Source organism: Glycine soja, chromosome 4, assembly GCF_004193775.1.
Source record: "Glycine soja cultivar W05 chromosome 4, ASM419377v2, whole genome shotgun sequence".
Taxonomy (NCBI): Eukaryota; Viridiplantae; Streptophyta; class Magnoliopsida; order Fabales; family Fabaceae; genus Glycine; species Glycine soja.
In genome coordinates, this window is record NC_041005.1 from 14627665 (window position 1) to 14639038 (window position 11374).

General features: G+C 34.1%; 1 protein-coding gene across 6 annotated transcripts; it reads left to right on the forward strand.

The window, feature by feature from the left end:
• The first annotated feature begins 5238 nt into the window (after positions 1–5238).
• LOC114409396 (50S ribosomal protein L18-like) lies at positions 5239–10859 on the forward strand. 6 transcript variants are annotated; one of them, XM_028372839.1, is made up of 5 exons: positions 5561–5774; positions 5874–6087; positions 6217–6550; positions 8024–8236; positions 10229–10859. In XM_028372839.1, the coding sequence occupies exons 4-5, from the start codon at positions 8126–8128 to the stop codon at positions 10679–10681; spliced, it is 564 nt and encodes a 187-aa protein (XP_028228640.1). In that variant the 5' UTR covers positions 5561–5774; positions 5874–6087; positions 6217–6550; positions 8024–8125; the 3' UTR covers positions 10682–10859. The 6 variants fall into 6 exon arrangements, with proteins under 6 accessions (XP_028228637.1, XP_028228642.1, XP_028228640.1 ...); XM_028372838.1 differs by lacking the exon at positions 6217–6550; XM_028372836.1 differs by lacking the exons at positions 5561–5774; positions 5874–6087; positions 6217–6550 and adding an exon at positions 5239–5554.
• The last annotated feature ends 515 nt before the right edge of the window (positions 10860–11374 follow it).

Genomic DNA, 11374 nt, shown 5'->3' on the forward strand with positions numbered 1-11374 from the left:
TAAACCCATGTTTTCATTCGTTAACTCTGTTGTGCAACGAAGCAAGAACTCTTTTCCTTCTATAAAAAATAGGTTTGAAGAGTTACCGGTACGACGACCTTACATTCGCTTTCGATTGGAAAAGGGGTTTAAGGGAGAGAGAGTGGTTCACCTTCGATGGGAAAAGGGGTTTCAGTGAGAGAGTACTTGGTTGACTTTCGAAGGGAAAAGGGGTTCTAGGGAGAGTGGTTCACGGCTGCTAGTGTGGTTCACGATAGCTATAGTGGTTCAGGGAGAGACGATCGGGTTTCAGCTAGAGTGGTTCTCGGCTACCTCGAGCTCACGTGGAGGGACACAATGCTAACGGCGCGAGCTCACTTTGATGGCCGAAGACAGTCTTCACGGGATGACCAACACTGCTTCAGGGAGACAGAGTGAGGTTTCAGGGAGACACAGTCCTTCAAAGCGTCGGGTGCAGTGCTTCAGGGAGACATGCTTTCATGGAGCTAGGGCACAAAACGTGTGGGTTCAAGCTGCGGCTAGAATGTTAATTCGAAAGTAGTTCGCCTTAGGGCCGGCGCAGGGCAAAATATTAGTAGGGTATGCAAAGATGGTCTTGGGTGATAAACGACGTTGTTTTATTTCTTCTAATTACAAAAATGCCACTAGGTTCTATTTTAAGACGGTTCTTTGAAACCACCTTAGAATGTGCGACGTAAATAATAATATTTCTCCCCCAAATTACAGAAATGTCACCGCCTTCATTTCTAAGACGGTTCTTAAGAACCGTCTTAAAAACAGTGTCGTAAAAACAAGTTTTTGTACTAGTGAGAAGATGATCCATTATCTTCATGGACTGAAGAAAGATAAAACTCTTTAGTAGATGAAGTAAAAAATTTAAAATTGGTTCTTAAAATTGATACAGATGATGAAGATGTAGAAGTTGCATATGATAATGTACACTCTAATGAAAGTAGGGGTGGTTTAAGTCCACCAAATAATAACAATGTTGATGGAGGTCATAAAGTATGAACAAGTGTGGAATTATCCATATAAGGAGATTCCATATAATAGGAGGATGATATGAACTTGGTGATTGATATGGCTACTCATGGATCAAGTATGGTTCCTTCTAATTGTTCATTAGTAGATAGTAGAAGAGATGAGTCATATTCTACGAGAGGAAAAAAGAAACAAAAGGCTCCACTTGAATATTCTTCCTCTTCTAGTTTTGCACAAAGTTTTAGTGACTTTAGCATTAATGATTCTTACAAGAGTAGTCAACATTATCCATCTTCTTTTTCAATATCCTCATTTCAATGCATACCTTCAAAATGCAAGTAACCAAGCTCCCTCATACCACCCATCATCAATGAATTATCAAGACCCTTATTATCAACAACCAAAGTGGTTGATATTATGATTATGTCTTTGGACAAGGAGCTTCACAAGATGATAGTCAAAGTGAAAATAGAACTTATGATCTTCCATGTCATTATACCATGTGGTAGCAAGTATCATGTAAGTTCTATTTCTACCATTTTTTTATTTATTATTATGAATTTAATAATTTACTTGATTATTCTACAACTTTGTATGTTACATTTATTTCATTATTTGTGAAGAAAAATATTGGCACTCTTTAAGTTTCTCGATATTAATTATGAGTTTATTATGTTTTCTTTTGTAATGAAATCATATCTCACTAATGATAATATGTTTCTAAACAATGATAATTTACATTGCATAATTTGCATCTACTACTATATTTAATATTGACTATTTGACATTGTTGCTCAGAAAATTAATGACAATCAAAGTTGTATGTGTTTATATTCCTCTATGTGCCTAATTTATTTTTATTGAATTTATTTGTGATTTATTTAAATTTATATATTTTTCTAAAGTTTTTTATTTGATAATATCATAATTATATATGCTTTTTTGTGTCGCTATACTTATATATATGCTTAACCAATGCATTTTAAAATTATGTTTACAATAATACTAATTTTACTATAATTAAATAAAAATAATTTATAAAAATGATGTAAAGGTAAAAAAATGAAAAAAAAAATTATACAACTCTATAAATAAAAGATATATAGAGAATTAATATATTTATAAAAAAATTACATTTAGTGCAAATGCAAATCATTTCATGCCGCAACAACCATGATGCATCCCATGATCACCACAATAGTTGCAATCATGACCATAACTGTAATTTAATCTTGAGGAGGTCTTTGTGACTTGAAATAATTCCACTTGAAATATCAACACTTTGCTTTTAACAGACATCATGGGTGTTGAGAGCTGTCAAAGTGAGCCAAAACCTATCAGCCAACCCCGCTCACCACAGATTCTATCTAAGCTAGGTTGATAACAATTATAATAAAAAATTGACTCAACCCACTTAGAACCTAGCCCACCTAAGTTGAATCCGTGAGTGAGTCAGGCTAACCCACTTTGCTTTCATATTTTTTATTGATGTTTTGTTCATGTGTCATGATTCAATTATCAATAAGAGCTTGGATTGTTTTGTCTTCATTGTATTATTTTATTGCAATCATATGTTGTCCTTATTCTCTTGTTTTCATTGTATTATTTCCTTTGCTATACATTTTTATTTTATTTTAGATGGGCCAACCCATTTAACCCACCAACTCATGGTATACGAGGCAAGATTGACTTTTTTATAAGCTCACCAAAAAGTAAGTCTAGTTGAGTTGGTCGACCTTTTAAGCAACCTACAATGGGTTGGACCGGATGGGCCATGTAGGCCCACTTTGACAAACTATTGCGTTCACCAATGATTAGAATCTGTTTTTCTTTTTGTGTTTTTGGTTTTCTTCTTTTTTTCTATTTGTAAAAAAATTATTCTCTATCTCTTACCCATCGAAATCAGATTTTATGATAATTTTTAGATCCATCAAAACAGGTTAAAACCCGTGGGCCAACTGACCCAACATGAATTTGGACTGGGGTAAAATTTTACATTATTTTAGTTCCTTTGAGAATATATTAATATGCATTTTTTATATAAAAAAGAGATAAATGTGATAGAGCTTTTTTTAGGTGAGTCAACCCACTTAACTCATTAACCCGTGGTGGCCTAAGTCAGGCTAGCATTTTATAAACTCACCAAGAAGTGAGTTAAGTTAGGTTGACACCTAATAAGTTGTGTTGAAATAGACTCGCCCGTTTTGACAACTTGTTTAATTAAAGGAAAAATTAAAAAATTTCAATAGGTCTCACCTTCATCACACTACTTTAATTTAAATATTTCTTTTTTCCGTTCCACCCCATCCTACCAAACTATGCATTAGCATGTAAAACATAACTCCAAAATGGTAATTTTATTTTATTTGTTAAAAATACATTATTTATTTCTTATTATGAAATTAAAAAAATCAAGGTTTACCAGTTACAACTAACACTCAATACCAATGTGTTGATGGTTGAAATTTGAAAATAAGTTCTAAAGACTTACGAAAACTTACAAGATAACCTCACACAATGATTCTAGTCAACAAATAAAAATATTTTTCAGTTCGTGGGACTTAGAATCACAAGATTCAAGGATGTGAATTCTTTTTATTTGAATCAACGGCTTCTCACATATCAAGTTGTGAAAAAACAAGTTATTTGAATTTTGTAGTAACCTTTGTTGAAAAGACTGCACTGAAATTTGATTTCTAGTAACAATTCTTTCACCTTTTGATGAAAATACAGATTTGTATGTAAAATATGCAATTTATGATGAGATATATTCAATTAAGCATTTTCGAGGATGATTTCAATAAAACAATAAAATAAAGAAAGAGCTATAGAAAGATGAATAATTAAATGTAAAAGAAAGGAACATAGATAGAAGAATCGGTCATAAGAAAAGAAGGAGTCATAGGCAAAGCATAAGTCATCGAAAATAGAATCAGAGATGAGAAAAGGAATTGCATTGAAATGAAAGATGGGTTAGATCATACACTTTTCTTAAGGAACCTGTAGTCATTTTCGTGTGTGGCGTGATTGGTGTTATAAAGATTGTGTAAGTGTTTCAAATCAAATGAAATGGCTTCAGGACCTCCTATTTATAGATTTTCTAGTCTAATGGCCAAATTATATGATTTTGACATGTTTACATTGATTCCTAACTCCCTATCTACGATTTTGACACCTGCCTTTGAAGTTTTGAATTTGATAACTGCCAAAAATTGTCTTTAGACAACTTTTCGATGACGCCTTTGAGAAATAACTGCTAAAGATAGTTTTCGAGTGCCTTATGGGAAATAACCATTGGAAACTATTTCCAAACACTTCTTTGATAACTGCTCCTTGAATCCTTTCACCTCGAAAATGTACTTGATGCACAGTTTAAAAAGATTTTCAAGATCTTCATAGTGTCTTTCAACACTTAGTCATTTTTAACTTCAAAGCTCATCACATCTTTGAAAGACATATTTTCGAGGAGACTACTTTTTGAAGATGACATTTTTCGAAAATTTTCACTACAGAACGATTGTACCTCGAAAATACTTCCTTATGCCTTTTTCATAAAATAACTTGATCAAATTTTTCATCAAGTCCTTTTTCGATATCTCATTGAAAATACCTTTTACAAATTTTACTTAGCATCCCTAACACAATGTTATTGGACTCATCCTAGATTGGTCGAGTCGAATAGATGACTTTTTATCCGATCTGAGTCACCTTTTGGATCAGGTATGCAATAAACCCGATGCAAACCACGACTCGACGAGTTTTGGGTTTGAACCAGTGACCCGATGGGTCACACTAAACTGACTGGGTCATGCATTTTTTTTATTTTTTTTTTCTCTACAGGGACGTTTAGTAGGAGAGAATTTTTTGATTTTTCGAAAATCATAGGTTGAAAACTTAATTTTCCATGTTTGATATGCATTTTTAAAAAATAACATTCATGAGAAATGATATTTCCTTGGGAATGTATTTTTAATCAATTTCCCACTAAAAATTTCCCAAAAGTAAGTGAGAATCTTACTTTTCAAAGATTATTTTTTTTACTATAATAAAAATACCATGTTATTCTTTATTAAAAATTATATAATGTGATAAACAATTAAAATAATTAATAAAAATATGCATAAATTTATCTAAAGATTTTCAACAATTAATTAAATAAATTTTATTTATTAAGAAAAAACATGATTTTCTAACAAATCATGATTGCATAAAAAAAGAAAAACGTTTTTCCTTGCCAAATGCCCCCTACATGAAAAGGCATTGTTTTGGCCTTTGGTTAAAGAATCCTTCATCACATTAATCAGTCCAGACAGAGAACTGAGAGAAGACCCTCACTTCCTGTTTGGCTCGACGAAGACCTCACTTCGCCCAACCTCCGTCTCCGGCGGCGTCTCTTATCCTAACGGCTCCTTCCCTCACCGTCACTGAAACGGCGTCCCTGAACTCGCAACACTGCCCTCCCTCTGACTCTGATTTCGTTCGAACTTCGAACTCATTCCCACTTCGCAGTCCTCGCCATGCTTCGTTGTCGGCGACTCCTCGCAGTGGCAAACCTCAAACGACATAGCTAGAGGTTAGTTAGGTCTTGTTTGATAACATTGCTCAATACGCATTCATCAATCATCACTTGCACAAGAACACTACACACTACACTACCCGCTTCTGTTCATCTAATCTGAATCATGATCTCTCTGTTGCTTCGTTTCATCTCCTCATATCTACAAACTCTCCCTCATTGTCTGGTCCTCTTCCTGCTCCAAACTGAACCGCAAAATTTTTGTTTTTTTCACTGAGTAAGTATCTTTCCTACGCACTTCGTTTCATTTTTAATCTCATTTCGTTCCATTTACTAAGCCCACTTGTGTTTCGTTGCTTATTAACTCTCTGATTAGCATTGTCCCTCTGTTGCGTTCACTGCGCACCGCGTGTTTGATTATTTGCCCAAGTAAATGATAGAGAACATACGGTATGGTGGAATATGTGCCTGCCTTTTGGTTTGTTTTGCGCATGCACCTCGTTGTCAGGGTTTCGAGATATTGGTCTCCAATAGAAGTTTTGGATATGTTTGCGAGGTCAGGATTTGTCTTGCGAGGCTGAAATTGAGTAGTGAGTTTCCATTTTATGTTTTGAATTCTGGTATTGGTATTTCTTCCAATAAGCCCTATGTTGCACGGGTATGGGGATTGAGTGGTATGTCCTAATATTGAAATTGCTTTTGATTCCTTTTGAAAGCAGATTTTGAATGTTGTTAATGTGTTATTCCCTATTTGGAAATTGGAAGCATGTGACAAGTTAGTGAACTTCTAAATTAGTTTGAATAGTATGAAAGAGTAGCTACAGTGAATGTTGAGGCTGAGCTTGAATAGCTCTGGACTGGAGCTCCAGTTCCCAGTTTAGCCTTCATTGGTAGCAGATTGAAGGTTGTTGCCTCAAGGCTTCCGAACAGCACGATTTTTCCTCTGGAAGTTTCAAAATTGTTGCTTGAGAGATGGAGGGGTTTGCTTATCATTGTCATGAGTTGAAAAGTGAAGTCCCTTTTGATCATGAACTCATGATGATGGTATTTCAGGTACATACTGGAAATACCACTTACCACCTCCATCCCCAGTTAACACTCAACCACTTATTGGTTGCTTCAGTCTCCACTGTTGGAGCTGTCAATAGAGCTCCGTATGATGTTTTTATACATTTTAGATTTTACACTTTATCATTCTTGTCCTTAGGTTCTCATCTAATTCTTAGGTAAATTTTGTCATATAAACGCTTAAGTCATTATTTGATACGTGTAAGGTTATAGAATTATGCTAGAAACATACATATCTCTACATGTCAAATAATGGCTGAAAAATACATATACGACACGTCATACCTTTATCCAAGTTAAGAATTATTCGTTCTCATTCAATATATATGTCCGCTGCAACTTTCTTTTTCTGAGCCAGTAAGGGTTGCTATGAGTTTGGTATGCTTCTAATAAAACAGAGTAAAATAAATTTCAAGAATAATATATATAAAAAACTTCGTACCCCATTGCCCAGAGGCTCTTCGCTATGCGAAGGTATGGGGGAGGGATGTTGTACGCAGCCTTACCCTTGCATATGCAAAGAGGCTGTTTCCGGATTCGAACCCATGACCAACAAGTCACCAAGGCACAACTTTATATATATATATATATATATATATATATATATATATATATATATATATATATATATTATTGTGACTTTTCGCTCTTCATTTATATTGATAGTTTGATACTAACCATCAGTTAGGTGGATCATGTATGAATCTCAGCAGATGTTCACCTTGTTGATTTGATTCTGGGATCTGTTTGTTTTTCCATTTTCTTGTATAAATTCCTAAAGTTGTAGATCTTTCCCTGCAAAGTTCTCTTTTGGGGATTAAAAACCATTTATGGGTTAAAAAAACTAGTTCTGAACTTAAAACCAGTTGGGAGTTTAAAAAGTGGTTCTGCATTAAAAATCAGTTCTGGACTGTTTTGAAACTCGTTTTAAAACCAGTTCTAAAACTGCTTCCTGAACCAAACTTGTTCTAAAATAGTTTATTGAAATCCAAACCAATTTGTGAACCATAAAAGACAGTTTGGTTCTGAAATCCGAACCACATTAGAGATTTAGTTCTCCAGTCCGAACTGAATCGTGCCCACTCCACCCCAAGTTGCCCAATGCAACACTACTGCAGAACTTATGTGGCTTTCTTTTCCCTTGTATGGGGTAGTTGATTCTTGATTGTTTTATCTGTGCACTCTGGTATTGCTTTGTTTTGTACATCTAAACAGAAAAAACAATTTAGCCAAGCCACTTCTCTTTAGGAAATTAGTTAAGGTTATGTTTTTGCACTAGCAAGGGCTTACATAAAATTGTGATAGTGGTACAAGGGTGCTGAATTTGAACTTATTGAGGCCCCATCAGAAGATGGAATGGTGATTTGTTTAATGAACTTAGCAAGGGCTTACATAAAATTGTGAAAATTGTTATTATGATTATTATTTGGATCCTAATTTAAAATAAGCTTCTTACAGATACAGGGTGCGATTTGTTTCCATTTTCCAGTCAATCCTATACTCCTTAGGCTATTGTAATCTTCTGCTAATAAGGAGGAATTATTATTGGGTTCTGAAAACATGTTGAAACAAGCAATTGGCAGAATCTTCAGAACCGGTGTTTATGCTTGTGAAGGAAATAGAGTTTTGCCTTGGATTTATGTGCCTTCGAGCTTTTTCCACCATGGACAAGTAAAGTCTCCTATTCTTCCTTTCAAATCACAATTTCTATTTATTTTTTATATATTTTACTGTAGAATTTCTGATTTATCTGTTTACTAAATAGTATAATTTGGCTGCATATGGATTTAAGTGTCCAACTTTGGGTGCAGCTTTATTCTTTTATAAATAAGCGACTTTGAGTGCAACGTATGGTGGAAGGTAAACAGTTCAAATATATGTCAAAAACAAATGGTGATGGACACTTCATTTCCATTTTGTTGCAAGTAATATGGCATGATGAGCATCACTGCTTCTAATTGAAATAATTCATTTCATAGATAAATCAGGGAATCAGATGCTAAGCTTCAAAGTTCAAACTTCAAACGAAGTATGAAATCCTGAAGCTTATAAAGTTGTACAGGGTTAAGTTTGCATGTTGATATATTCAATTATGATAATTAAAATAATTTTTGTGAGCTTTTGAATATACTTAGGAATGGACCTGAGTTCAATAGAAGGAATAAGGTTTGGAAGGTGCACTGCAATGAAAATAAAATTCAGTAATTAAGATCAGTTACAAACTATAACAGCTGGTATTATTGTGTGATATTAAATGACTCTAGTTTTAAATTGTAGTGCAGCAGTTACAGGTTGTAAGGGGCATTGGTTGATAGTTGAAAAAGGATTTATGTCCGTACATCAGTTACAGATTGTAACAGTTGAATTCACAAAAAAATAAAGATTGTAACAGTTGATATTGAGGAGCATTTGTTGATAGTTAAGAGAGGAGTTTTGTTTGGTGGAGGGGTGTGAAAAAATCCCGTAGAAACTGAGAAGTTCACAGTGTGAAGGCACTAGGAAGTGATCCCTTGTAAAGAGAACTTGTCCCCTTGTTTCTTCTTCCATTAAGAAAATTTCTTCCCATATTATCTTTCCTCCGCTGAGTTCTCATCAAATGTTTAATGATTATGCATTATTTTATTGTTATTTTGGATTCTGGAACAACCCCAAGACTAGTCATTTCACAATTTTCACAGCTTGACTAAACTAAATTCAAGGTGCTTGTCATATTATTGGTCCTCCTTTTTGTGGTGTGAACTTGAGTGATTTTTCATTTATTTGCATTACGTCCATCTAGATTCTTACATATACAATCTGGTGGAAGAAGATTTCTAATCCGTCTTCCCCAAGTTATTCTAACATGGGAATCACTTGCCTTATCAAAACTTTTATTTATGTGCAAAATAGAATAATAGGATAAATAGGAAGCAAAACAGAAAAGATAGGTAAACAAATGACAAATGAAGGGTTCTCTTATTTAGATGAGCATAAAAGAACTCAAGAGGCAGAACTCTCTTATAAGGGGATGCCACCTTTTCACTGAGAATGACGCAGTTTATTATTTATTTTTTCCAAGATACTTCCTTTACAATTAACTCATAAAGGAACCTCTTGTAGCTAACTCATTGACCACCTAACTCCCTCCAAATAAAACCAGTTGTAACTGACTCATTAAACTCATAAAAACCCGTGCCTTACTCATGGCATATGAAACACGTATTGTTACTGTTTATTCCTCCTAGACTAAGCCTCCAAGCCTTATTCTCCTCATTAATTATTGGCATGGGCTCATGCCTAACACCAACAGAATTGTTACTTGCGGTTAAGTAAATTTAGTTCATATTGAGTTCACTTTTCCTGATGATCGCCATCATTAATTATGTTAAGCACTTGTTTGTGAATTCATTGATCCCACATATACTTGTATCAACTATCAAGCACTGTTTCACTGTTCATAATGAAACTATGCCTTTCAACAGGACATGTAGCACTTTGTGCTGTATCTCCTTATCTGTTGCCTATGTGCAAATGTAGCCATATCATGTAGTTAGTGTGGATTTTATCAAACTGAAACTTGAAATTAAGTATTTACAATTAACAAGCCTGAAATGTCAATTTGAGGTGAATTGTTTATGTAGTAGTATTAGTACTCATCTTCAGTGCATTTCCTTTATTATACAGGCGCACATGGCACCTAGAAGCTTTTTTGGGGTAGAGGATTTCCTTGATGATGACAATAGCCGACCTTACACATACCAAAAAGGGAAGAAGTCAAAGAATCCAAATAAGCACATATCATTCAAACAAAGAACAATTGCCTACATGGAACCTTTTACACTTGATGTGTTTATCTCAAAGCGCTTTGTATCGGCTTCACTCACTCATAGGGTAACAAGCAAACAGGTTGCAGTTGCCGGGACCAACTCCAAGGACATAAAAGCTGTTCTTAGGTCTCGTTCAGACATACCAGCATGCATAGCAATTGGTAGGATTTTAGCTGAAAGAGCAAAAGAAGCTGATGTTTACACTGGTTCTTATACTCCAAGGGACAGGGACAAGTTTGAAGGGAAAATCAGAGCTTTAGTTCAATCACTTATTGATAATGGGATTGATATCAAGGTTTATCTTGATTGAGTTTAGTCACTCAAGTTTGTGGGACTATCAGTTAAGGTGTTGATATTTTGGTTGAAGCAGTAGGCCCCTTGTGTGTTTGAACATGTCCATTTAGTTTGGTTTTGATGATAATGGGAATATCATTATTCGAATTACAGATTTGGTAATTTAGTTTTATGAATGAGTTATGTTGTCGTAATTGTAGTTGGTTATTCGTTTTAATTAATGTTAAATAACCGGTCACAAATAATACAATCATATGATATTGTATATATTTTATACTAATGAGCACATTTTTTTTATGAAAAATTACATAAATAAGTTCTTGTGTGGAGTGCTGTGAGAGGATAAAGCGTTAGAGTTGTTTTATCAATGGATGAGGAGTTACGAGAAATTTTGTTAATTTCCAATCTTCATGTACATGGATGATGGATTGATAAACTTCGCAATAAATGTCTTTAAAGTAGGTAAATGGATTGCATTAGTTAAAGTAACAATCGAAAATTTTTGAAAAATAAAATTCATTTTTTGAAGGACTGTTAATTGGAACCAAATGTAAAAAAAAACAAAAAATTGAGAAATAAAATTACAACGGGTGTGAATAAGATATCTCAAGAGTCAAAAATTAATTCTCGGACTTCCGGAGATTATACAAGGGATTAATGCTTTCTAACAAATATTTTTTATATGATGACATGTTTAAGGAATAAATTA

Bases quoted from the DNA above. Each gene is read 5' to 3' on its own strand.
- LOC114409396 (XM_028372836.1), top strand. From the start codon at position 8,126: ATGTTGAAACAAGCAATTGGCAGAATCTTCAGAACCGGTGTTTATGCT. The intron at 8,237-10,228 runs GTAAAGTCTCCT...TTTATTATACAG, and splicing joins GCTTTTTCCACCATGGACAA to GCGCACATGGCACCTAGAAG.